Here is a 27,857-nt window from a genome sequence, read left to right as displayed (position 1 = left end):
GGCTAGCTCTTTTCATGCTTTTGGCGGTTGTTCTGATGGGCGAGCATTTGTAAAATCTTGTTAAACTTACTACTTTCCTTTTGATGGAATTTAGATCACCTACGTCGAATTGGACGTAGAGTTACATCTTATTTGTATTGTCTAACTAGCTGCGTTTGAACAGTCCGCACCAATCATCGAAGCTCGTTCGGAACGTCCATGCAGGCTACATCATATCTTTGCGAAAGCGTACTTAATACTTCAGGTAACCTTGTACCACGGGGCAGTCCATTAAGGATCGTAGGGGTGACAAAGTTTTTTGTCCTTTTTCTTGTTGGGCAACTACAATGAAAGATATGATTATATTCTAAGGAGTCTGGGGTGCATGATTTGCAAGTCTGCGCAATATAAACCAAATTGGAAATCATTAGAAGCAAGGATGTTGATAACAGCTGAAGCTGTATGTTCTAGACCGACGTGCCCTACAAGCTTTCGTGCAGTTGTTATTCAATTACGCGTTGATTCCAGCATACACCATGCATGTCAGCTGTGTCGACGTCTGTTTTCTCGAGAGCTGACAAAACTCTAATCGTAGGACAACAGATGGCAAATCTGATTATGAGGAAAGTTTACTAATCACTTTAAGTTTCTATCCATCTTAAGTTGCATCAAAAGCTGTGTCTTCGAAACTTTGAAGTGATTTGTTTTGAATATTGCTTAATAGCTTATAGTATGACCTAGAGTTTTTTACATGAAAATTTGCTTTTATTAAAATTTTAACGACAATAACGAAGTGACATTTAGTGGGATCATCAAATTAGTTTCTAGAACAGGTTATAGTATATATATATATATATATTACTGTTTATTGATTGTAATTTGCACAGGAAGGTACAAATGTGATTTGTAAGTGTAACTAAGTACACATAAAATGTATAGTTTCAATATCACCTCTTGTTGTAATGTACCTATGTGTAATGTCTTTTATTTCCTTTTCAGAATGTTTGACAATGATCTGACCCCTACGTACAACATTCCACAATTATAGTAGAAAGGCCGACAATTCATTTATTCCCTGTCCTGAATGAATTACTTTTGCATGTAATTAGTATGTTATGTAATATTATATCAATATGTGGACTGCATGTCATATAAAACGATGATGTCATAACATTTTGTACAGACTTTTTTTTTCAATCAGTGAATTAATCACCTCAAACATGACAGGGTGCCATCTACTAAGTTCACATCAAACAAACAAAAATCATGACAGGGGAACAATAGGAAAACAAACATCATCATCACTTATCATTTATACGTGTTCCCCCTGTATATTGAAACATCATAGGAACATTGCTGACAACAATGCGTTCTACGATGATGTCATCGCTTTTCTCTATATCTCACATCAATGCTGCTATTCCATTTAACGGAACATGGTGCGTACGGCATTGAAAACAGTTGCATAACAAAATGTTACCACAACGAAACTCTACAAGTCATACCACATCAACGTTATCATGTCCATATCAATCAAAATGCAATTTTTTCTGCAGCAAAACATTTTGAAAAGCTATGGTACAAATTTTACTTCAATTCGCAGAACTCCGAGTGTATTGAAATGTAGCATCTTATTTTATGTTGCAATATCATCTTCGAGTTGTTGGAACATTCTAAATAACATGTATAATCACAAAATTTGAAGTCTTGATATTTTTTACGCACATATGCATTGGCATGGCTCTACGCATCACACGATATTATAGAACTACTTTTTGTGCACAATCAATTATGCATTAATTAATTTTTGATCAACATGTTGTGACCACTTCAAACCGGAAGGTAGAACAGGTGGGTGACTGATAACTTGATATTGATCTATTGCCTCAAAGTAATTTGTTGCAAGACGATAAAGATGTAAATATGGCATACGCATTACTCAAAGTACATTATCATGTGAAAATCTAACTTCTTTCAAGTGATATCAAAGAATAGTCATCTATGAGGTGAGCACTCTATTTGAACATCAATGTATACAGTAAGGGAAAACTTCTCTACGGGTTGGAGATGGCTCTTGCCAGTTTAACCCAGAACCAACCCTTTCTGCGTTTCTCCTCTTTAACGTAGTCGAGGATGACCATGGACTTCAACCATGATGGAATGTCAGTTTGCTTGTACATAACTGGAATCACTTTCGGCCGCCTTTCTTCTAAAATTGAAATTGCAATAAAGATGTTCAAATGTTAATGGCAAGCAGATACCTAACAAAGAGGCATTAATTAACCATATATTGGCAGTTAGAAAATTACCGCCAAAGTCTTATTGAAATATTTGTTCATCCAAAACTCCCTGTAAGATAGTCTAGTATGCAGGTGGTCATGTTTGACATTGAAATAAGGTAGAGCTCTGAAAAATGGTTATAAACAGCATTTCCGTCGCAGCATGCAAACATAAATGTCCGTTGTGTGGAACTTAATCTACACAAAGGAAAACACACCTGAGCCTGTTAGTAAACACCTTTCAAACTCCGGTAGAAAGACCTGTCCCTGGTGGTGAACACCATCCAAACACACTCAGGTGCGCATGGCGCTGAATGCCTTGAACACTTGGTGATTATTACCATCCCTTACCATTACCTTTCGTCTGTGCTGAACACCATACACATACAGGTAAACAGACCAGTCCGTGAGAAACATCTGCATACATGCAAATCATACCTGTCCCTGGTGCTGAACACCACTTACACACAAACAGACCTGCCCCTGGTGCTGAAATCCATTCACGCAAAGGCAGGCAGGGCTCAATCCTCGGCCCTCTCCTATTTCTTATCTTTATTGACGACATCACAGAAAAGCTAAGAAACACTGCCATGCTATATGCTGACGACACATCCTTAATGACTATCATTAGGAAAAGACCAGAAAGAACCTCAGCTGCACAGTCACTCAACAAAGACCTCCTGGAAATCCAGAAATGGGCACAAGAATGGAACGTTCTTTTTGGGGCAACAAAATGTAAAAGTCTCACAGTCAGTAACCTGAAGGACGTCGACGTAGAAGGCAACCACCCTGTCCTCAACTTCATGGACACTGTCCTCTCCGAAGTCGATGAAGTTGATCTAACGTAACGTGACCAGTTAACGTCCAATTTATTCAAAACGTATTTATCTTAAAACCGCTCGGACAGAGCCAAATGTTAAACCCATGGGCAGAAGTATCAGCTCTTCTAAAAAGAAAATGCATGGTCTGTAAGTTTTTCTCCGCCTGTTTAACGCCGTGCGAGCATGTATCTATACTGATGTATATGATGTAAAATTGTGCTAGCGTAACCCATTATCGTCCACCTCGGTATTTTTCCTTCCATCACTATGCTTGAAGAACATAGACCATAAAAAATGCACAGTAACTTTCCAAAGTGGTCAACAGACAAATGATTGTAAAGTCATTATGTTTGACCCGCCGCTTGCCTGACGCGATGGAAGAAAACAATCTTGATCTGTGAAGTTCAACGACATGCGCTTGTCTTATTTTGGTGCTGACCACCATACACACACAAACACATTTGACCTTGGTGCTGAACAACATCCACATACAGGTAAGCACAACAATCTTAACTTTTCAGAAGTGATGAAGAAGCCCAAACCAAGACAATAAGGCATCATACCTGGGGGTAGACTTGCAGCACACTCCATTTCAATCCTACACATCTGACTCGTCAGGGCCTCTGGTGAGAGCACAAGGACCAGATGTCTGGATCTGTCAAAAGTCAGAAGATACTCATCCACAGGATACTCATAAGCGAATCAACTAATTTGGATTGATTTCACTAAAGGATGGAGTAGATATGATCAAGGGGACCTTTCAGTCAAGTGATTTTTGATAATGAGTCCTAATGTATTCGTAGTAGGTATTTTAATGCCCATCTCTTATGGACCGCCTTCTCTAAGGTGCCAGTATTAATATTACATATGTGTTGCATCTGATTCATGCTTGGGCAGAACAAAACACCTAAGTTGCACAGGTAGATGGTCAATCGCGTTGGCAGGCATCGAGATCGAGCCTTGTTTTCGTGTGCATACAGTCAGAAGTTGGAAGTGGGACAGGTCTAGCGTCTAAAGTGCATTTGCTGGCATCATGATATAAAGATATGAATGTACTCCGACACAACGTAAAAGAAACTTACCAAATTTCCATTAAATGACGTAACTGATAGATTTGACCCCGGGCCAGTCTTTTGGGGCCACGTGTCTTTGGTGTGTATTGAGTGTTTGGACATTCTGTTTACATGTGCATAAAGGTTAAATGTCTGCTTGAAAATTTGAAATTTGAAAAGTTGCTTTTTTTGGTAAATAAATCAGACTTATAGTTTAGATACGGATAAGGAGGAAAGGTACTGGATTGTGAAAGAAGACCAACCTCTCTATAGCCTCTATCACGATGTCGTGGATGGGCATGCCCGGCCAAGCGTCTCGTTTAAAAGAGAACAGCCTCAGGCCTTTACCCTCTGGGCCAAACGGGGGTCTTTCTAGGTTTTCCACCATCTCTCGCACAAAATCGTCTTCGGCACAGTGGCAAATGTAGGCATCGTACAACACCTCCTCTTCCTCCTCCTCTACACCTGTTGAAACGGATTCTGAATTGAAAAACAATCTGGTCACATCGATTTTGATTGCATTGTTTCTACCCAGAAAAATTGACAGGTGTTATTTAATATGTATATGTTTAATTCTGGAACCTGTCCATCAATAAATCAAGTACATTTAAAGCAGTTATCATCAGATATATGTTACCATTAATTTCAAAGATGAAACATATCTTCATAGAATCTATAGGTTTTTCTATGATTGTGAATTTGATAGTGACGCTACCAATGACATTTGCATTGATTTTTCAGCCTTTTTATGACCCTTTTATTTTCTCAATCTGAGCTTAAATGTGGAAGTCACATTTGATAAACTGTCATGATAAGAAGAGAATAATAAAATACAAATACAAGTGTAATAAAACAGAAATAGGTCGACGTCGTAAAACGTAATTCTTTTTACGCCCTAGCATTGTATAGGTTTGGGGTCTCCAGAGGATGTCATCCATCAATTCTGCGTGACTTGTAAGGCGTAATGACATAAAGATGAATTGTTGTTATGGCATTGGAGAATGCCACTTACGAGTTCTTTCCTTTGGAACCTTGGATCTGGTAGTCATAGACCGCAAAGGTGATTCCTCGCCTTTTTTGTACTGGCCTATACCTGTTGATGCAACATATTTTACTCAAGAATTGACAAACATATCCATGTCAATCTTCGATTATTACAGTCGATAATTCATCTTTGTTATATTCAATCAACCGAATTTAGATTGTTGTTGCTGACAGTAGTGAATATCGTTCACAAGTGCAAGGAATTTCTTACTTTGGTACTCTTATAATAGACCCGGAAATTAATTACATATAAAACAAATGTATTTTTCTTTTACCTTCAGTAGTCGTCAACTTCACGTAGATAATGGCGTCGAGAATGTCCTCCTTACTGGATCTCTTGTTGACATCACGTAGGTGCTCTTCACAGTCTGGCAATTAAGATAAAAGAAGAAATCACAGTTACTTCACCTACACATATCTTGAATGGGGAAAAATGATTATTATAGATTGACAAAGCTTCACGTAATTGAGTCTACATTTTTATTGTGGTACTGATCAAAATTAAATATTTTCTGTTCTCATACAGTTAGTATCATGTATCGACGAAAAACAATTGATGAGGCTGATCAATTTCCGGCAACGAAAATCTTTATATATAAGAATGATCTGCTGCCAGGCGAAATCATGTTCATTAATTAGATTAGGAGCCGATTGTATTGATGTAATTACAACATTCTCACCATCGAATGACGGTCTGTCTTCTGGCAATTGGCTCCAACATTTTTGCATCAACTGGCTGACTGTGTCCTCCTCCGGTGAATCTTTTGGTACCTGCGTCATGTCAGGCCGTAGTCCCTTTGTCACGACTCGATATATAAGAGCTACGACATCTTCAATACCTACAATACAGTAGTACAATGTATTAACAAGAGTTCGTCGACCTCATATCTCCATGAACTATCCTGTTTATGCAAATGACTTACACATTTACATAATATATGCTTGGTCATAAACACCTTTATCTAACTTACACAAGTTCCAATATTGACAGTCCTATTATTTTCTACTTAGATGAATTATGACGCTTTAGCTTTAATAATGCAAATAAGGAATTCATTTGCATAATAGGTATCTGTTGATGTCATACTTGGCATAAACTAAATATGATACCTGTACATGAATTTGAGGCTTATAATGGAAAACACTGGAAATATAGATTTTCCTCATTAGTTATGCAAATTAAGTCCCAGTTAGCATAACTTGCACATCAGTGTAAATATCTGCCTAAGCTACCTGCATACTAAATATCATAGAAATCTGTCATTCCTTTATTCCGTTATTCTCTTTAGAAGATTTTCACAATAACGCCCCTGCAGTTCCAGAGCAAGCTGCTAGGGGACCCAAACCTACATTACTATTCTATTACATCACAAGCTATCAGCCACCCAAAAATCAAGACCATAGCACGTCCAAGTCAAAAGATACAAAAACGGAAGTTCTGCTGTAGTACCAAGGTCACATACCAGGGGGCCCAAAATCGACCTTGAAATTCGGCTTCACAACACCTGCCCACAAACCAAATATCATCGTAATACATCAAGAGGTTCTTGAGTTATGCTGACTACAGTAGTGCGGAAACACAGACAGACAGACAGACAGACAAACAGACACATGCACACCCAAAACTATATCATGAGTTTAACCGTGGACTCAAACCACGTCGTCGTACCGAGATTTTGGCTATTGTGATGCAGGTGATTTCGTATAGGCTTTGAAATTAATATCATACATGTATTGTTAAGTTTGAGGTAGTGAAACGATAAAGTCATTATATATTTACCTTCGTACGGCTTCTCTCTTGTCATAATCTCCCACAACAGCACACCAAAGCTGAATTCAACAACACAAATGGAAGCCAATATAAGAGTAATTACTTATTGCTGAGGGATATTTGTATCGAACGGGTAGATAATACGAACATACTATGTCAGATCGAGCTGCATTTTCCATTATTAAACTATGTCTCCCCTGTAGAAACTAGATATTAGTCTCTAGTATTCTACAATTTTTTGAGAGTAAAAAGTAGATATATTTCAAGTGCAAAGAGACCAAAAGCATCGGCATAAGCACGGATTAAAAGAAATATCAAAATCCAAAATTGAATATTGTTATTTTCAATATATCCAGATGCTAACGCAATATTGTAACTGTTGTTGTTTCATTGTAGTTAATGTCAAATTTCATGGAGATTTGGGGTCTTAAGACTTGTTAATATTGTTGTTTATGTCAGAGAAAGGTGACAGTATCTAGCACCTACCTATACACATCAACCTTGGTTGTCAGAACGAAATACTCGTTACTGCTGTTCTCCAGCACTTCAGGTGACGCGTGTATGGGGGTAAAAACTGGCATGCTCGTTCCAGTTTGAAGCATTAATGCTGTTGAGCCGAATCCTGAAATCTGATAAACGGTTTGAAGCTTGCTTTAATGTGCTCCTAGTGTTGAAGAACTACGTAACAAGACATCAACTGATGTATATATACGTTTTTCAACAATCTTTTATGAGTTCAGCTATATACACCAATATGCATGTGCCTGCAAAGGTACACTAACAGGGGGGGTCTGTCTTACCGGGTATGTGCTGTCTGAAAGACCACTAACCAACATCAGCATTGAACAACATGCAGACTGACATTTTGGCCAAGGTATGGATATTCGTTATAATCTAGTTGATACTTTATCGGGTCTACACACACAGCTGATTAGTCATTGAACAAACGTAGCCCTATCAATAGAAATATGTTGTTTATATCTCAACAAAATGAATGCAAGAACGCGTATGTTTCAACGCGAAAATAGTTATCCCGTATCAACAGAAGGTGTTTTCAGGTACCTTTACGTGGAATTCGTCATCAAGTAGGACGTTCTCTGCCGTAAGATTACAGTGGAGAATCTGCGGGATCTGTCTGTGCAAGAACGTCATCCCCAGTGAGATTTCATGTGCCATTCTCCATCTCAGTGCCCAGGGTACGTCCACACGCTGCAGCAGGCTGGCCAGAGAGCCATTCTTCATGTAGGGCATCACGATGGAGACGTGTGGCTCTAAGCAGGACCCCAGTAGATTGATGACATGGTCTGACTGGATGGCCCGCTTCAGTATCGATGTCTCACTGTACATCAATTGCTCACTAGCGCGGTATGAAGGGAGGAAAATATTGTCGTTGATTTTACAAACTACCTGTAGGAGAATCAATTTCATCGACCCAAAAGTAATTATATCCAAATCTACAATGTTTTATCCAGTCGTACGTTGATTTTTATTTCCTCAATTACATCCGCAAATTCTTAAAACATTGCAGATGGCTTCACAACATTGATAATTTTCAAAAAAGAACATAAGACTGTAAGTAACCTTGAATATTCTTGAAGACTAGAAATTCTTTTGATTGCTACGTCCTGTTTCCATTCAGTATGGTACGCTTTTACCACTGCGCCAAAACCTCCAGCCCCGATAAAAAGTTGAGAATGGAGCAGTTTGTTGTCGATGATTGGGATATCAGGATCCACGGTCACGGTGGGATATACGCTGCGAGAATGCATAAGAACATGAAATCAGAAACAATACCAACATTCTACATATTGTGGTGAAGGAGAATGATGTTAGAAATTTATTGTTTTGGATATCATGTATGACATTGGAAGTTCTGATATTTTTCTAAACATGATTTATAAGGGCTTAAAATATGCTATACCTTCTCCGCGTCTCAATGGCTTCTTGACCGCCTACAGCACCTCTTTCTTCTGATACATCTCCAAGATTCTGAAAGCGGACGTAGTTAAAGAAATGTATACATTATCTATCAGCAAATTATCTAACTGGACTATCAATCTTACAATCAGTACTTTCTTGATGGATTCGTGAGATTCTTACGTTGCTAACATTTACAACAACGGTGATCTCTCAGTTAGTCATGAAATTATGTCAAGAAGCTGTTGCGTATATGTATCACTTGACAGTCAGCGAGATCGATTTTCACTACTGAGTCAACTAAACTCACATACAGTAATTTTTCTTGTGATTTGATTGTGTGGAATCTGCTTAAAATTGAAATAACATACCATCCGTGCCATATATACATACCATTGGAGTCCACAAGACAAGATCCGCCAGATACGGCAAATCCAGCTCCCTCAGGTGCTTCGCTAGTGCTGAAAGGGTGGCAGCTTTGCCTTCTCTCATTCTCCACATTCTCAAGGCATCAAACACCAGCTGACTACGAAATGTTGGCTGTACAAACATATAGCAGTTGAATTACACGAATGATATTCCTATCGATAGAATTCAGATATATTCGGAATTACACATATATACATATACATATATATATGGTAAATATGTAAAATACATAACCATTTGGGTCTATTCGTTGTATGATTTCTTATCTTTGTCACTGAATCATTATAACGAGAAAAAGGTATCGAGTGAGGAAAAAAACAGAAGTAAATTTCATTTCTGGAAGATGTATACTAAGCAGAAGACAACGGTCCAAAGAAAGATTTGTTATAAGTTATACAGCGTCAGCGAGGTTCACGTGATTTTTTTTTTTACATATGATACAGTTACAGAAGAAACGTTATCACCGATCATACCTTCATGGTGTCAGATTGAGTCATGGAGTCGAGCTTAATCCCTAACTTCATGGCGATATCGACGAAATGTCTTCGCGGAGTTTCAAACGACAGACGTCTAAAGGCTTGGAGGAGTTCTTCTTCTAGATTAATAAAAGTCAAGAAAAGGATTTAGGTATTGAATGCATATATATGTAAATCAGAAAAAAAACATGTGGAACATCAATCGAGGGTGAGATTTTTGTGAAATCTACAATCATATGCAAGGTTGCAAAATTGAAATCACTTCGAACATGACCATAATTTCCGAAGAAGATACACATAAAATGATTTCCTCCAATTGGAGAAAAGTCGGTAACAATTTGGTTAGGAATGACATTTACCTTCATCACCTGATCTTGTAGTCTCCATTGCAACTAGCAGTGTTATATCGACGCAGAGGTCGGGTCCTCCCTCCTGTTTCATCTCCTCTGTGATGAGCTCTTTTGTCAGAGTTTCCGACAACTTCCCATCCCGGTAGCCTCTCAGAAATGATCTCAGATCCAAGGCGCCATCAAACTCAAGAGTACAGAGCACACAGCCGTCTTCAATCTTCTTTAGGGTTGCACAGAACAGTTTGAAGCACTCTACCATCTTGACATACTTTGATTTCAGTCTCTTTCCCGAAAATAGTACTTTATTTACCTTTGTAACGAGATATTTGGCTCTCCTCTTGACTCGTAGCTTTGCTTTGCAGGACAGTTTAAAGTAAGGCAAGGCAGCGTCAACGTGTTCTCTGAAAGCTAATAGTCTGCTTTCAAACTTATCAGGATCTTGAAGTACTTCTTCATCAAAGATTGTGTCACTTGTCTTTAGAATGCTGTAGTTGAGACTCTCTTCATCTGAGCTGCTTCCTTGGGATTCACCGGCGTCTTCCTTACCGTTGTCATCAAACCTGGATACTTAGAAATAAATAGATAAAGGAAAAGACGTTCAGTCAATCAACACCCAAATATAATTGGGTATTAGGTGGCGGAATGTGTCCTGTTCGTCAACCTCATTAAGGAATCACAATATTATTATCTTTTTAATCCTCATGCACCCGACACCCGAAAGGGGTCATTTTTGACCCCAGGCGTAGATTTTGACGTGCTACTTGAACATGTTTGATCCGAAAAAAATTCCTTCCGTGACTTTGTCAGTAGACATCTTTTCTAACCTCTCCTAATTTTCTGGGGAGATGGGCACAATACTGTTGACATTATATAGGAAAGTCTATGTTGAGTCCTCTGGGGTCATTTTTGACCCCATCAAAATAATGTGCTGTTTTTGAGACCTGCCCTCTGTAACTCCTGAACTACTTATTGTATGACCACCAAATTGTCAGAGGACAATGTACATGTGACTTGATATGACCAGAAGAAATTTCATGTCATAATGACGTGATATGACGTCATTATGACGTAATTTTATGTTATTATATCCGCCATCTTGGATTTTGACCGATGACGTCATCAAATCAGCATAAAATATTAATTCTAAATCAGGAAAAAGTTACATTGGATTACATAAGATGATAACAATGTAAGGAAATACATTTGGCGTACTAACAAAGCCTCCAAACGACAATCTTTTAACTGAAATTAGCAGATTTGGTAAAATATGCCTGATGTCATGTTGTGCTTCGATCTAAGTTCATTTTGCTGAGGTTGTTTTTAAAGAAATACAAAAGTAAACGATCATACAGCGGTGCAGGTAAGGATATATTTACCGATTAGCGTTGAGATATACACACTCTTTATCTATTCATTCAAATACTTTTGTCTGTGACCATTATAGATACCGTTCTCCATCTTGCATACCACTACCAATTTTCGAATTCTAGACATTAAAGCCTCCAGCTCAGCATGCATAGGTCTTTTAGAGAGGTTTAGCCCGTTTTGAACTTTTAGAAACCTACCTCCAACTGTGCAGACATCGATGAACTGTCTCTCTGATTCCTCCCAGTATCTCGAAGACAACAGTTCCTTTTTCAAGTTAGCTGCTGTTTCAAACTCTGCTTCGCAGTGTCGCAGGACCTTTTCAATAGACCTAGCCCAGTGGTCAGCATTCCTTTTCTCGTCACCTGCAATGTCAGTCTCGACAATGCAGTTGTGATAGCGTGGAGCAAACTTGTTGATCACATCTGCCAGTCCAGATTTGTCAGACACAAGAACCGGAACTCCAGCTGCGATGGCCTCCAGGCCAACCAGACCGAACGGTTCAGCACGAGAAGGCATTAAGACCAGGTGGGACTGCAACATGCCCTTACAGATGTCTTTCTGTGTTCCATAAGGGAGGAAGGTAATTTGTAGATTAGCTGATTTGCAGTGATCAAGAATTGCCTTGGTTGTTTGTAGGTCTTCTTTGTCGACTCCCCTTACTCGCAACTTGACTCTCATCTTTCCTGCAACAATGCTCAGCGCCTCAATAGCAAGATCAAGTCCCTTCAGTTTCTCAGCACCCGTCACTCTACAAATGATCAGGACTACCATTGTCTCTGCGTCACTGTATTCAGCATTTGCATCTTCAAACATTCTAGAAGGTCGTGGTAAGAACTTTATATGTTGCGGTCTCTTGTTGGCAGGTATAGCTCTAAACTGGCTCTTAAAGTGATCGAAGATCCTGTCTCCGATAGAGAAGACTACATCAGCCTTTTGTGCATCTTCCAAGATGGAGTTTTCCTTCTTTCCAATGCCCATGGCCTTCTCATCCCCCTTGTACTGCTCGGTGTCCTCTGGTATGTCGTCGATGAAGAGGACGACTGTTGCCTCTGAACAGAGGTCCTGTTTAATCCTGCATGCCGCTCTGCCTGTGCCATCAGTATGTCCCAAGATACTTCTTACCTTTGAGGGAAGATGCGGATATTTAACACGATGGTCAAAAGTCAGCCAATGTAAACTTGGATCAGTTCTTTCATCACCTGATTCAACCTTAGGGAGTAACAGGTCCACTCGATCAAACTTGGCATCCTCCTTATCCTCTTCAGTTGCATCTAAAACGGCGCTGAATACCGGGATGTTCGGTTCACGTTCCTTGAGTATTGTTGCCAGTCGGCGGTATATGGTAGAGATTCCTCCTTTTAATGTACCATATACTTCACTTAGCAGCAGCAAGGCTGGATAATCTGTGGACCAAGTACAGATTTATAAACGCATTTCTATGATTTACACAGCATGCACACAGGATAATGATAATAAAAACTCAGTATGCTATACCAACATACATCTGTTATTTTGCAGAATGGGTTGAACTAGACATGCAGGGAATACAGAAATACAGAAATGCAATATGTTATTATAAACTTGACATGTCCATGGTCTTGTAGATGGTGATAGGTAGAAAACTGTACCTGTCCTGTCATTGCAGCTGACTATTTGTAAATCGGTAAGTTTAGAAGGCAACAAAATCAGTGTTTCATTTTCATATCATATTCATGTCTAGTGAGGAACTTCTATCATTTTTTAATGTTAATTGATCAGTATCTAACAATCACGACGTGCTTCTTGGGTAAGAATTTAATATTTCAATCACTAATCTCAGATGGATTAATCATGCAATTCAGACCCTTATTAGCATTACTGGCATATGTTGATTACTTGTATGTGATCAAGTCCTATGATGGAAGATATATAATGAATTTTATAATCTTGATAGTTATACAAATTATTTCCAACACTACAGGGGCAACATTTGCGAGCAAATGCAGAATGTTTACCTTCACATGGTCTATTTTTACGTTTCTACCAGGAAGGATTTGGAGATATTCATGATTTTTAATTGTGCGGAAAAGAGGAAGAAGAGGAAACGTAGCAAAAAGTGTTTTATTTAGTTAATGCGTTGGCACAGGTCCATGACACAGGATACGTCAAGAAGAGACGACTGGATTCTCATAATTTTTTACCTGTACGTGACCTTAATGAAGACCAACGAAATTGATGCGTAATTTGTACAATCAATAAGGGAGATCTATATTTCAATTGTGCTAAATGATATGAATAGCATACTCATGACAAAGCTTTAAAGATAAAAAGGCTCAAGAGCAACATTTATTGATATGAATGATACAAAATATGACAATTTGAATATTGTAATACATTGATGACAAACGATAGAATATATATGCTAGTGACACGTTAAGATAAAGGTGAATATTATCAGACACACATTTTGTGAATTTTAACACTTTGCATAATCATTGAGGCATTTCTGCATTAATTTTGATATTTGCAACATAAGTAATCTAAAAGAAGGAGATAATGAATTCATATGGATCATTCCAATCATAAAATTCTTTGCATATCTAATTAGCAAAGTCTGCACTCGTATCCGTAATTTGGCTACATGAAATCGTCGGTGGCTACAGTGTCCCTGCTATGTTTGCATTCATTCCGAAATCGCATGTTGAAATCTAAGTAAAGTAATGCACGGGGATGAGAGATTTGTTCAATAGCACGTCGCACATGCCTTTCAATGTAAAGTTGTTATCGAAAGTTCCACCGACAACAGAAGTGTCCATTAAATTGTATATATAAGTCCTCTCATTTAACCTCTTTCAACGCAACTCTATACCATTTTTTCTGCTGCAGTGCCCTTTCAAAAAATGTCATATAGTTGCACAAACAGGTGAGCTTCGGTAATTTTCGTCGAAGATACGGAGGCGTAGCAATAAATAGCGAGATAACATTGTGCACGCCGAAAAACGAGTGCGCACATTGTCATTTCCCATGTAAAGGCCGAGAGTAGGAAAAAGTACCATAAGTTATATAACGTTACATTTCCTATTTTTGTGACATCTGCAGAAAAAATGACGGCGCTGGTTATGACCGCGGATGACCGGTCGACCCTAAATCGGGCGTTCCAAGGCGGCGTGTCAAAATGACACCGGTACCGGGCTGGTGGTATTTAAAGTGTTAAACTCATACCGACGAGGGGGATATGTCTACTACTGTGAAGGTAAACATAAAAATCAAGAAAAACATCCAAGCAGCAACGTCGTGCATGTGTATAAACGAGTGCAAAGCAACCTGAACGCATCGGGTTTCATTCTGCCCGGTCGCATGTTCCTTGTTGTTGTTGTTGTTGTCCTTGTTTAACGTCTATTACTTCGTTAGACATGGTCTCCAGGTGCTGTGCTGGTCGCTAGGTTTCAGTTCTTGTTGATTTCTCGCTAGGTTTTTAGCACTTGGTGACTTGAGGTAGCGTGTTGCTGGATGTGTTTCAGTTGAGCACGTCGAATCTGCGAGTGCTCTCGATGTACTGGGAGAATGTTCTGTACATCTGTGTGTTGATTACGTCAGTGAGGTCTTCTCTCATTCCAGCTAGAGTGACGATGTCCGTGTGTCTGTTCTCCGCTGGCGTGCCGTAGGTCTCGTATGTGCTTTCGATCTCCTGCAGCATTTGGTGTCTTTCCCTTTCATAGCGGGCGCAGTGGTACAGGAAGTGGTTGGTAGTCTCCAGGGCGTCGCAGTTAGGGCAGTTTGGAGACGTCTCAGGGTTCTTCCAGTTTTGGTAGGCATTGAGTTTTGTGTGGCCACTGACTATTCGGTTGATGTTGATTTGTGTGCGTCTCTTTCCAAGTGCTTTTCCTTTCTTCTTCATGTTCATGGCTATCTTCTGCATGTATTCGCTTTTTGTGTTCAGCTTTGTTCTTCGGTCCCATCTCATGAGTGCTTGAGTTTCAATGTGTTTCATGGCCTGTTGTCTTGTCCATGATGCGTTCATCTGGGTGTTAGCAGCTTCAGCTGCTGCTAACTTTGCCTCTTTGTCTGCAATCTCGTTGCCGGGTATGCCCATGTGACCGGGACACCATGTGAACTGTAATGTGTGTCCTTGTAGATGGAGGGAGCGTAGCTTGTTTCTGATGCTATGTACTAGGTTGTTGTATGCAGTGACTTGCTGTATACCTGTGACTGATTCTATTGCAGCCTTGCAGTCACATAGGATGAGGACATGATTAGCGGTAGATGGTCGTCTGGAGAGTGTTTCTATGGCTAGGTGAAGACCTTCCAGCTCCCCTTCGTAGTTGTTGGATCTGCTTGCCACTGGTTTACGCACTGCAAAGGGTTCAGTGCTTCCCCATTGTTCGTAAATGACAGCAGCACTGCCGGTGGGGCCTGGATTTCCCAGGGCAGAGCCGTCTGTGAAGACGACTGTTGTCGGTTGTCTGTTGTCTGAGATGTTTTGCAGCATGTGTATGATGTCATCTCTTGCTTTGTCCTTTCCACCTGTGGTGTGAGTTGTAGGTGAGAAGGAGCCGGTTATGGTGCCCATGACAAAGGGGGGTAGTCTTCTGTCGTAATATGGTTCCTTGTCTACTGTGTGTTCCTCTAGCTCTTCCCTCAGCTCGTTGAATCTGGTCTGTAGCAGGTGCAGCTGGGATCCCGTCTGGTTGGCTGTTTTTTGAGATTTCATGTGTTTGATGGCGTCGTAGATGGGGTTTCCTGTGTGCTTTGTTGCCATTCTCAGATAGCTCTGGGCTTGTCTGCATGTGAGATGTATGTCGATCGGTGGTACCCCTGTGATTGCTTCCAGTGCTTCTGTGCTTGTCCGTTCAAGACACCCAGTTGCTGCTAGGAGTGCTTGTCTTTGGACAGGTGTGTAGGCTTTTTCCAGTTTGTCCATGACGGAGACGGTGCATTCTGCTGCGTAGTCTAGGATTGGTCTGACTAGAGTGTTGTACAGGAGGATTTGAGCCTGTTGGTTTGGGTTGTTTGTCGCTAGTGTCACTTTGCTTACTGCCTTCAGGGCTTTGAAAGCTTTCGTCTGTGTTGTCTTGATGTGTTTCTCGAAGGTCAACTGCTTGTCTAGGGTTACCCCTACCAGTTTGAAGTCGTTGACCACCTGTACGTCTTTGTTGTTGATTTTGAGGTCTGCAGTGTTAGTTCTGTCAGCATGTGGGGGTGGGAAGATCATCGCCTTAGTTTTGTCGTGTGCGACTTTCATGTTCCACAAAGGGCACCATTCATGGATGACTTTGGACATCCCTTCTTCTACGCTTTCTCTCACAGCTTTGATGTCTTCGCCAGTCTTCCAGGCAACTGCATCATCTGCGTATTGGAAGTTGTCCAGGTTGCTGTTAGTGTAAGCGTCTGCCGTGTACAGGTTGCAGAGGGTGGTGGAGAGAACAGCCCCTTGTGGGATGCCGACTTTGCTTTGTTGTGGTTGGGTGGTGATGGAATTTACCCTGAAAGATGTCTCTCTGTCCCGGAGGAAGGTGTTGAGGTAGCACAGCATCCTTCCTTTGACACCCTTAGTGATGACTTTGTAGAGTAGACCTTCTTGCCAGATCCTGTCAAAGCATGATTCATAGTCTGCAAAGACAGCCACGGTGGTTTTATTTTGTTTCCATCCCTCCGTGATGTTTTGTGTGAGCCTCAGTACTCCATGTGATGCACACCTGTTCCTTCGTTGACCTCATTTCGAACAGTTCCGCGGCGGCCTGTTCGCTGCGGCCGTGGATCGAACATCAAATTCGAAAGGCATTCTATTGGGATTCTAAAGTTCGATTTTGTGCTTAAAATGCCAGTTTAAAATTTGACGCTACTCTCGGTGGTTGACGAGAGAACTTCTCGAGAACATGGCCTTCAAAAATGTTAAATCATTTAGTTTAAGATGCGGAATGTGGAAGAATACCACCACATGTATGAAGCTCGTTTATTAAACTTGTCAAAAAACACACCTGTGTCCTGCCTGTGTCTTTGAACTTGGTATAATCTAGGCTTAATGTCACGTAACGTGCGTACACTGGCACTCCTCCGCCATCTTTACCAGTCACGTGATTCGAAGTCATGTGATCATCGAACGCAACCCAACACGTCCCTCACTTCCCTCACCACACATGCTTCAGATTGCAGTTTAGCGCTCTTCCGCATGAAGTCGCGGTAAGTAAATGTTACTGGGGTATCTATTTGACGTTTTAGTGTATATAAGTTGAACTTTGACAACTAAAGATACGATTGTTGAACGTGAAGATTCCAAAACACGCTATGCATCAATTTATATACAATCGAATGCCTGGATTGAATTCGAACACCACAAGGTTAAAACAATCAAGCGCTAATTTTGGTTTAATAAGTAGGTAACAATATGATTGGAGTTGGTGACATCGTTTTCCATTGCATATTACACACGATATTAAACAAATTGAGTGTTCTATGTTTGACATTTGAGGTGTGTGTGGGGGGGGGGGGGGCGGCTAAAAATAAATCACTGCTGTGTCGTTTACAATCAATATTTCTAATCTCATTGTTACTAGATGGCATCCGGGGCCAAAAAGAAACAACGCAGTTACTCATATACCGACATGGAGGCTGCCCTGTCAGCCGCTAAAATTGGCCAGGATAAAGTCACTGTCTACGGACTGTCGAAGACGTATGGAATACCAATATCGACGTTAAACGATAGGTTAAACGGCCGTTCTGGAGCCAAAGGCCGTCTGTCCTTACTGAGGAGGAAGAGACAGCCCTTTGCGAATACGCCAAATATTTGGCTGACAGGGGGTTCCCTCTGACAGTAAGAGTGATTAAAGCGTTAGCACATCAAATCGAAATAAAACAAGCAAAAGCAAGGGGTTCAAGTTCGAAGTTCAAGGAGACGGGGCCAGGAAAGAAATGGTGGCGGGGATTCAGGCGTCGACATCCTGACCTAAGCCTACGGTCACCCGACCAGCTAGATAAAGAGCGGGCCATGTTCGCAACCCAAAAGGTTGTGATTGATTACTTCATGCTCTTGGAGGATGTCTTGACCGAAGCAAATGCTAAAGATAGAAATCCCCATGTCATTTACAACGCCGATGAAACGGGGGTTGACCTATCCGCCAAAGTATCGAAAGTGATAGTGCCACGCGGGGCGAAAAGGTCGCCTTCACGACGAGGAGGGAGTCGGGACCACGTGTCCGCCCTCATCTGTGTGTCCGCTGCAGGTCAAACAGTCCCTCCAATGATCATATTCAACAAGAGTTTTCCCGGGGGCTCCTACACAGAGGGGGGACCTGCAAATGCCATCTATGCCTATTCCGAGTCGGGATTTGTTGACGACGTGCTATTTGAAAAGTGGTTCACTCAGTCGTTTGTTCACCATGCACACAAGGATCGTCCTGTCGTACTAATTGTTGACCAGCACTACAGCCACTTCACACTCAAGGTCTTGGAGGCGGCTGTCAGCAACAACATCATTATCCTTGGGTTGCCACCCCACACAACCCATTTCTTGCAGCCGCTAGATGTTGCCATTTTTTCACCATTAAAGACGAAATGGGCCCAAACCCTTGAGGTAATGCAAGCGGCCAATCCGCATTTCCAAGTGACGAAAAGGAACTTTGCGAAGATTTTCAGTAATGTATATGATACCACAATATCTCCATCCCTTATCAAAAATTCGTTCAAGAAAACGGGAATCTTTCCTCTGAATGATGATGCCATCGACGATCGCTGGGTAAGGATGTCAACGAAAGAGTCTGGAGAAGAGATTGTACAAGTGCCGTCTTCCGCTGCTACGTCCCTAGACTCACTACAGACGCCTTCCACTTCCACATCACTACAGACGCCTTCCACTTCCACATCACTACAGGCGCCTTCCCCTTCTACGTCACTACAGACGCCTTCCTGCTCTACTGCGTCCTGTCAGGTCTGCCATGCACCCCTGCACTATTTGCCATCCAATTCACAGCCCTCTGATTAAACGCATTGTTCCACCAGCATTACAGGACCTGCTCCTGCCCATCTCAACACCACAATCCTCTACGCGCAATACGCGCAAACAGCTCATTGGTAGAGTTCTAACACACAATGAAGTAATGGATGAAATTAGAAAGAAAGAAGCGGAAAAGAAGGAGAAGGAAGAACGCAAGGAGAAGCGAAAGGCTGAGCTCACCCAGAAGCGTGAAGAAAAACGTCAAAAAGAAATGGAAAAAAGTCGAAAGAAGGAAGAGAGGAAAATTGAGGCGCAGAAGAAGCTGGAAGAGATGGAAGCGAGAAAGCGAAAAAGACAGGAAAAGCTGCAGGCATCTAAGAAGAAGCGACATGATGAAGAAGGGGATAAGGAGAACCAGCGGCAGCCGACCGATGCCTCATCCAGTCCTACAGTGGTAGGTAGCGTCACTTTGGCAACGTGATTTAGACACAACCTGATTTAAGAGTTGGAGCATGCTAGCAGAAATGACGTTTTGACTGAAAAAAATGGTGTACAACTGAATATTTCGTCGTCTTTTTCATATGTTATGGTGTTCGTTGTGTTCTATGAGTGTACAGATAACCTGAATATCCCTTGTAATTTGTTTACAGACACTGTCCAGACAGCGACGTGCCCCAACATGGCTGCAACAATACGAAACAAGCAGCTCTCCAATTTAGAATTCGAAGTTTAAAGAGCGAGTTGACAAATCGAGGTTGTTCCAGTGGTGCGTCGAGTACGGAACAAAGGACCTGGCAAAACGATTTGTTGAATAATTTAGAGGTTTTAAGTTCATCCTATTACGCGATTCGTATGAACATGATGAGAGGATAGGTGTGGGTGCTAGTTGAGACAGGTAGTTTCGGGTTTGACCATTTACAATTTTATAGAACAAACATAATCTATGAAGGTGTCTTCTGTCTGACAGTGTTTCCCAACCAAGTTCATTCCTAGTTGCCAAGTAAGCATTGATATTAGCTGATATATTAGTCAGATGGATACCCATAAACACTCTAGCTCCTCGGGAACTATCATGTCCTGTAGTGGTTTTGCTGTTACAGAGTTTTTCACGTAAAAAGCCACAACGCCCCCTCTTCTTGACGGGCGAGTGTATCCATCATTATATTGTATTATTATATCCGTAAATTACGTTTGATCATTCCAAATGTCTGTTAAGCCATAGCTATTATTTTGTTAACATGGGTTAATTTGACGCCCATGTATGGGTTGTTTTTTGTTGTATCGTCACGCCAAAATGTTAGCTACAATATAAAAACATGACAACCACAATCGACTTGTCAGATAACAAAATTGGTTAATTTTTTTTATTTTAGGTAAACGCGATTAATTGAGTAAACTAGTCCTCTGCCAAAACGGCCTCTACTTTAATGACGGAATAGCCGCGCTTCACGTAGGCCTCCTTCAGGGTCACGATCAGCCGCTCAGGCCTCCCGCCACACATCTTCAACACCTCCTTCTTCTTCTCGGGCACCCAGCCCACCTCGACCCATGTGTCGTCCATAATGGCGTACGCCATGATGCCAGCAAAGGGCGCCCCTGGACGATGGTACATTTTGAATTTCATTGCGGGGGGGTCTTCACATTCCATCACCTTAGCGGCACTGGCCGTGTAATGAAACGTCGCCAACGTGAGATTCTGTAAACCAAATTAATAGCTTTTGAGTGACAATACCAAGTACATGACCTTGTTAGGACATATATGTAACGTTTAAAGGTTAGCTAATTCTTAGAGTGATGGCACAGTCGAAAAGACGTAGGCAACTTTTTTTTATCTAGAAGTAGCACAAGAAGGTCATTCGTATTTCTATCTTTTTCTAAAGTGAGCAGAAAATATACTTACCATCGTATCAGACGCTCTGTTTATAGCAGAAGTCGTGCGTCGTGTGCATGTGTCGCAATGTAGGTGAAATTTCTGTCACGATCTTTGCGAGGTGAGCGTGGCGGGAAAAGTAGCCGGACTATACCATTACTGGGTATTTTGTTTTTATTATTTACCTTCATTTATTCATTTACTTGCCATTTTTCTCTTTCATCCTTTCACAACTATTTATGATAATGATTATTCACGGTATGAAATATACATTTGAACCGATATCAACTAAGTAATTACCCTATATCTGGAATACCTTTTATGAAAATGTAAAAGTCTAAGCCTCGGAGACGATACCAATTGTGCCGATATGGGTATAGCACGATCGTAACGAGGCATACTACCAAATGAATAACGTTTCTTAGTAACTGATGTACAAGTAGAGATTTTACAATCTCAACTAAAGAAATATGCTATCATTTTATTCATGCAACAGACATCTCCACTGCCTATGATAGTCACCCCTAACCACACCCCTGGCTGCAGCGGTTGTTGGTGCGTCCGTGAAGATAGCAACTTACGCTATTGTCATGGTATGATAGTTGAGGATGTGGGGAATTTCACTGTGAAAAAAAAACATGACTGTTTTTCTGCCAACAGTGGACGCGTCTTCCTTAAAATCTGCTCGAAATGCACATGCCTGGCCTTGCAATGGAACAACAAAGGACGTTCACCGCGCATTTCGGGAGTTTGCATGCGGTGTCGCACATGGTACAAAGGTCATCCGGGACGTTTCACGGTCTTTCAACTGTGAAGTCATGGTGAAATGTTGTTGTGTTGACATCAAGGTGTAAGTGCGTGCTGGTTGACAGGGAGGATAAAAGAAGCTGTAGTTTTGTTGAGCAGAACCATGGAGAAAAAGAGACCGTTTTATAAGCCGTGCAGGTGATGTGGAACATGTGTTTGAAGTTCATTTCTGATTTTGAACTCGCCACGCTGAAGCAGGTCGCGCCATGAAAAAAATGGGACATGTTTGCGACAGAGAAACAATATTGTGAATTTTCTGTCTTATTTTTGTGTGCATAAAATACTCTTACATATCCAGAAATGACTTGAAGGTTTTTATATCGGACTTAGGAGACCCTTTTCTGCTGGAACGCTCCACCAGAACGCGAGTCAAATATGTGCTGTAACTTTCGTGTGCTCCCAAACTGCAGCGCGAATAGCTATAATTATATAGAATCCACGTCCATGCAGCTAAAATCACAGTTTTACGGCTGCCATGAGATCAAAGCTTAGGTTTGATGGGTAGACAGTGAAATACATAAGGACACAAGGCATGCGCATACACGTAGAACATGTGTCGGACTTAGGCCTCCGCCCGTTATGTTTACTTCTGTGAAGGTAAACATAATAAGCTACTAGAGGGCCAAACATATTTGAGTTTTTCCTGACATCAAAGTTTGACCACAGCATGCCCAGACCAAAGACATGAAAAACAGTGCTACGGCAGTACATAGGGAAACCACAAGGAGGTCCAAAATTGACCTTGATGACCTTTGTGTTTCTAACATTGGTCTACCTCACACTATCACTTTAACCATCAATAGCTCCTTAAGTTATTGCTTGACAAAATATCGGAAACACATACGGAAATGCATACAAACAGACAGACAGACAAAAACAAATTTCACAAAGGTAACCATAAACAAGCGTAATTTCGTACTGTATATAACGTTACATAGTGGGACATAAAATAATTGATTAGGGACTATAGTGTTGTAATTATCTCCATGACAAAATTTGTCTTTGTGTAGTGTTAGCAATTTCGGTTCGCAGCCATGCATCAAGATTTATTACTAACCAATTCGTTGGGGTGGGTGACGGTAAGTAGTCGCTTAAGTCTTTCTTTTCATTTGTCATAACTGATTAATTTCTGCATTAATACTTTCATTTAAAAAAACCCACATCAAACATGCAAACTGTCGCCAAATAATTCGATCACGTACCCATTCTTGTTGTATTGTAGTCCAGCGTTTGTAGGTTGCATATGTGGCTATCTTGACCCTAGCCTATAGTTAGGGGGAGGGGGACATATAAAACAGCCTTAAGACCTTAGTCGTACATGATTATAGGCATAGAAATGGAATGCAGACACAGCATTACACAACAAAGAGATAAAGTATTTCTATGGCGGTGCCTTATGAGGGACGCTTGTCAACATCGAACAACGGAAGCTTACGGATTGATCAAACACTTACATGTAGTTACTTGTACATAGTGAACAAAAACGTTGCGATCTTTCCTCCGCGATTCTGTTCAGAGATTATCCATGTAAGCATAGCTGTATGATTTTAGAGGTAGGACAACATTGCTTATCTCCTATCACTGCCTTAACAGAAAAAAAGAGTTCGTAGGGTCTGGTATGATTTCAAGATTACTATTTTTCTGAACCCGGAAGTAATGCTGCGATTATGTTTAAGTGCTGCAACTTGCCAACAAAAGATTGTGACAAAATTAACGTCATATAGAATAATAATGGCTCTAGTTATGCAGTCGTCACCTTCGAAAAAGCTATGATGAAAATAAGTAACATTTATGCTTACCTGTGTTAAACACGGGCGATTGTTTCGGCGACAACTCCCCTAATACTAACGGTTAGCGCTGGCGTCTCTCGTCTGAGGTCGACGTTCCCGTGACACCGTTTTGTTTCGCGCTTCCTCGTTGGTCAATCTTTTCGTAAACACGTCTTTGCTGTTGTTGGTCTTTCGTAGTATCAGCTTTGGTGAAACGTTTAAAGACTTGTTTGGTCTTAAAACGTGACATTAACGTTCGCGGAGACACATTTAGCGTTAGTCGGCAAAGTGATTTTATACACCAAATGTGATCTTTGAACACACTGCTCCAATCGCAGGCCTCCAAAGATAATACCTGTATGAGGTCGGTTACACCTGTACGCAAGCGCGCTAGGTCTTTCAGATAACAATGCACAAGGGGCAGACCATTAAGTATAACAGGGGTGCCAGATTTGTCCGTTTTTTTTTTAAATCCCAGCTGTGAAGTTCAAATAATGCTATAGTTGTAAAACTAAATGTAACCATACTGTCATGGAAAATAATGTCAGATAACAGTATATTCCGAATGTTCCTGCAGTGCGGGTTGGCAAAGAACAACAACCTGTAATATATCGTAACACCTTGTTTTTTCTTGGCGTCACTAGTTCACCATATAAGAAAAAAATATATCTAGTTTGCATGAAACATTGTTCTAAATGCATTAATAAACGACACACTCACGCCATCTCTATGTATACAACTGGCGGGAGAAAAACGTTGAATTACGCTGAGATTTAGGAAAATCAACGACATGGAAACAGAGTTTGCATTTTAAGATGCATATATAATACACAATGATTACCCCCCACCCACCACCCCCCTCCCTCCCCGAGAATCCTGGAACAACAAATCAACGGAATATGTCCAACCTACAAGTTCTGGTTCCTTGTGTACGTTATGGTCGACAAAGTGACATCTCTGGTCTTTTGGATGCTCCGCACTCGCGTCTAACAATAGGAGAATGTGTTACAGTAATATCAAGATGCCCGGGTTATGTTTGACCTTAATTGTCATGGCATTTTCAAAACTTTCCTCTGTTAATTACACATATGAACAGACCTTTAGATTGTTCCACAAATATGCAATATCATTGCGATTGATGCGTTTTATTGCTCGAGCACTGATTGATACTTAGTTATCGACATGTAAATAAGTCCCTTAGATTTGTTATTATCATTGACGTGCGCTTTATCCCTTACAACTGCTATGTAATAAAGTTCATATAATGATTCTGGTGTTCATAACCAGCCTGAACAATTACCTAAAGTATTAATTCATTAATTCAAAGGGCATACACGGCCATTATCTTCTAATAATCTCAAATCAAGTAAAAGACTTTGACGTGTCACCTGCGTCACAGCGCTTTCAAAACTAACTCCCAAAAAGCCCCCTCCAAAATGATACTTCAGTATGGCATCACTGGGTTTGCATTGCCTGGATATATCATACTCGGAATGTTAGATGGAACACCATGCCTGTGCTTGGGTGGCATGAAGTTATTGAGAAAAAGTTATAATAGATTCCTGCGCTAAAGGATTTTAAATATATTGAGAATGAATTTCACTTCATAATGGACTGTCAAATTCATTTTATCTAAGTCCGACACAATACTACAACCTACCAAGACAGAGATATTCAACATGATATTATCATGCCCTGTTCACTAACTATGTAGTCCGCACAAATTGTAGACTCTTTTATGCAGGCTACATCATGACTTGGCGCAAGCGTACGAGGGTGGTAAAATGACACTCCAATATTATTTTGGGAAATCATGCTTGTAGCAGGCTGAAAAGTATAAATATGTACAATGCATGTGATATAAAATGATGACGCCATAACGTTTTGTACAACATTTATGTATCAATCAGTCAATTGATGACTTTGCCGATGATATTTGCCTTTTAGAAGACACTATCAAGACTGCTCAAGAATTTTTGCATAGGGTTGAATATGCCACTCATGAAATTGGTCTATGTTTAAATGCACTTAAGACTAAGTTTATGCACCTAAACCCACAAATTAGTAGTAGGCCAATGCCTTTACTGTCTAGTGACGGCTCTCCAATTAAACAAGTTGTAGATTTTAAATACCTTGGTAGTTATGGTAATACGTAATATGTATGATGTGAAATGTAGAATTGGGCAAGCATGGGGGGGGGGGCTCAAATGCCCTAGCAAAAGTATGGAAATCTCCAATAGCAAGGTCAACGAAGCTTAAAGTCTTTAAAACTTGTGTTGAATCGATTCTATTGTATGGGGCTGATTAATGGACATTAACAAAGGCATTGTGTATCCTGCTTGATGGGAACTACACCCGCCTACTCCTGCAGAAATGCCACTTTGTTGCTGCAACTTACGGCACTTTTGGTGAATTTTACCGCCGCCATTTTCATTACCCAGAATTCTGTTGCCAAGATACCAAGATGCCAAGAGTTATCTCGGACCCTACCACCTTCCTGGCCATCGTTGCCTTTATTAATCTGTGTGTGTGTGTGTGTGTGTGTGTGTGTGTGTGTGTGTGTGTGTGTGTGTGTATGTGTGTGTTTAATTCTATCAAACAACCTTTAGTTCAGTATCTAAAACTTCTAATAATCATATTGGTTCACAGACGCGAACTAGTAACATTTTGACCAGCTGATGCCCCTGCTAAACTACGATTCATTTCCCCTTCAAGGTCGCAAAAAGGAAGCGATCCAAAGCATGTGACAACGACGCAACCAATATTCTATACATGGGTGTACAAAGATATAGCTTATCCAGAATAAGACTAGGCATTAGAATTTATCGTTCACAAGTAGTTTTTACATTATTAGAGCAAAGTTCCATGTTCCAAATCGGATACCAGATCAAAACATATATCGCAATTTATTGAACAAGAAGAATTTGAACAAATACAGCGGTGTTTATGTCGGTTTATCGATCGATAAATCCAATTTCCTTTCAAAAAGTGTTTTGATTACGATAGCTGATGCATGTACATGTAACTGTATTGCCGGGAAAATGTATGTTATAACCGTGGTACGTGTAAGCTGATGAACAGTTGAGAAACATCCAAATTTGTTATAAAAAATAGGCCTATAGGATAAGGTCTCCAAGCAGATGTTGAGATGAAAGATTGTAATATTTTCTGAGAGACGGTCGGGCTTCTCTGACAGTTCCTAACCCCATATGAGTCGATGAATAGTTCATTTAACTGCCAAAATTCCTCAGGGAAGCGAATGATGTCCACACATACCCTAAGTTAGTCATTACGGACTAGGCTTGATGTGGAGATGACTATAGGCGGCGCTTCCGCGGATATGACATGAGCTCCACCCACGTAATTAGGAATCGTTCCTTTCTATGCTAGCGCGTGTTTTGAACAGTCTTGCGTGTCATTCTAAATGTGTGTAAATACTTCCAGACCTGTTTGGTCGTGTGCTCACTGGCTTTAAGCCTAATACCTTGGATATTTTCGCATTTCATGAGACAGAAGTATATACCCTATTTGAGCCTTATCTGCAGTACCGGTCGTATTAAGAAAATTGACAAAGGAGACCCTCAAATTGCCAAATTTCGGTCTTTTCGGGAATGGGGAAATCGCAAAGGGGTTTGAAGTTTTGAGGCTTATTTGACCTTGAACTTGAAACTGCGACCAGGTATTGTGATATTTTAGACATTTCCCCGAAAATACAATGGGATATTAGGTCATAAACTATATGTCTCTCTCCCATTTCACCAATAGAAGTGCTCAAGTCTTTATTACCAGTAAATCAATACTTTCTGATGGACTATACCATATCCAAGTGTCTATCGTACGCGTAATTTATGAAACAAGAAGACATTGAACAAATAGAGCGGTGTTAATGTCTATTTATCGATCAATAGATCCAATTTCCATCAAAAATTCTATAAGGTGTTTGGATTACTTCAAGATGCCACTGACAATGCCATGGTTGTAATTATCATAATCTATTTATCTAGATAAAGCTGATA

The 27,857-nt window shown here is 40.6% G+C and overlaps 4 protein-coding genes across 5 annotated transcripts; 2 read left to right on the top strand and 2 right to left on the bottom strand.

Annotated features, from left to right (window-relative positions):
• Positions 1-874: 874 nt before the first annotated feature.
• Positions 875-10,676, bottom strand: LOC136426003 (dual specificity protein kinase shkC-like). 2 transcript variants are annotated; one of them, XM_066414925.1, is made up of 14 exons: positions 10,128-10,676; positions 9,766-9,887; positions 9,257-9,403; positions 8,868-8,935; positions 8,528-8,701; positions 8,009-8,303; positions 7,433-7,575; positions 6,956-7,005; positions 5,856-6,014; positions 5,451-5,543; positions 5,144-5,224; positions 4,395-4,611; positions 3,643-3,734; positions 875-2,188 (listed from the first exon to the last, which is right to left on the bottom strand). In XM_066414925.1, the coding sequence occupies exons 1-14, from the start codon at positions 10,375-10,377 to the stop codon at positions 2,034-2,036; spliced, it is 2,046 nt and encodes a 681-aa protein (XP_066271022.1). In that variant the 5' UTR covers positions 10,378-10,676; the 3' UTR covers positions 875-2,033. The 2 variants fall into 2 exon arrangements, with proteins under 2 accessions (XP_066271022.1, XP_066271023.1); XM_066414926.1 differs by having other exon boundaries at positions 4,395-4,596.
• LOC136425893 (uncharacterized) lies at positions 10,596-24,173 on the bottom strand. Its single transcript, XM_066414821.1, has 4 exons — positions 23,872-24,173; positions 23,275-23,337; positions 11,684-12,889; positions 10,596-10,678 (listed from the first exon to the last, which is right to left on the bottom strand). Exons 2-4 carry the CDS (start codon positions 23,276-23,278, stop codon positions 10,596-10,598), a joined length of 1,293 nt encoding a protein of 430 aa, XP_066270918.1. The 5' UTR covers positions 23,279-23,337; positions 23,872-24,173.
• Positions 18,414-19,443, top strand: LOC136425797 (uncharacterized). Its single transcript, XM_066414742.1, has one exon. It carries the CDS (start codon positions 18,451-18,453, stop codon positions 19,441-19,443), a length of 993 nt encoding a protein of 330 aa, XP_066270839.1. The 5' UTR covers positions 18,414-18,450.
• On the top strand, positions 19,413-20,724 carry LOC136425589 (uncharacterized). The gene is made up of 2 exons (XM_066414508.1): positions 19,413-19,849; positions 20,046-20,724. Exons 1-2 carry the CDS (start codon positions 19,559-19,561, stop codon positions 20,112-20,114), a joined length of 360 nt encoding a protein of 119 aa, XP_066270605.1. The 5' UTR covers positions 19,413-19,558; the 3' UTR covers positions 20,115-20,724.
• Positions 24,174-27,857: the final 3,684 nt, after the last annotated feature.

Source organism: Branchiostoma lanceolatum, chromosome 19, assembly GCF_035083965.1.
Source record: "Branchiostoma lanceolatum isolate klBraLanc5 chromosome 19, klBraLanc5.hap2, whole genome shotgun sequence".
NCBI classification, from domain to species: Eukaryota; Metazoa; Chordata; class Leptocardii; order Amphioxiformes; family Branchiostomatidae; genus Branchiostoma; species Branchiostoma lanceolatum.
The sequence above is the reverse complement of the archived record's forward strand: the minus strand, read 5'-3'. Positions and strand labels throughout refer to the sequence as shown.

Bases quoted from the DNA above. Each gene is read 5' to 3' on its own strand.
- LOC136425893 (XM_066414821.1), bottom strand. The intron at 10,679-11,683 runs GTAGGTTTCTAA...CTAAGTATCCAG, and splicing joins CGATGTCTGCACAGTTGGAG to GTTTGATGACAACGGTAAGG.
- LOC136426003 (XM_066414925.1), bottom strand. From the start codon at position 10,377: ATGGTAGAGTGCTTCAAACTGTTCTGTGCAACCCTAAAGAAGATTGAA. The intron at 8,936-9,256 runs GTATGTATATAT...GTCCGCTTTCAG, and splicing joins TTGTCTTGTGGACTCCAATG to AATCTTGGAGATGTATCAGA. The intron at 6,015-6,955 runs GTAAATATATAA...ACTGTATTGTAG, and splicing joins AAGAGAGAAGCCGTACGAAG to GTATTGAAGATGTCGTAGCT.
- LOC136425797 (XM_066414742.1), top strand. From the start codon at position 18,451: ATGTTCGCAACCCAAAAGGTTGTGATTGATTACTTCATGCTCTTGGAG.
- LOC136425589 (XM_066414508.1), top strand. From the start codon at position 19,559: ATGGATGAAATTAGAAAGAAAGAAGCGGAAAAGAAGGAGAAGGAAGAA. The intron at 19,850-20,045 runs GTAGGTAGCGTC...ATTTGTTTACAG, and splicing joins CCTCATCCAGTCCTACAGTG to ACACTGTCCAGACAGCGACG.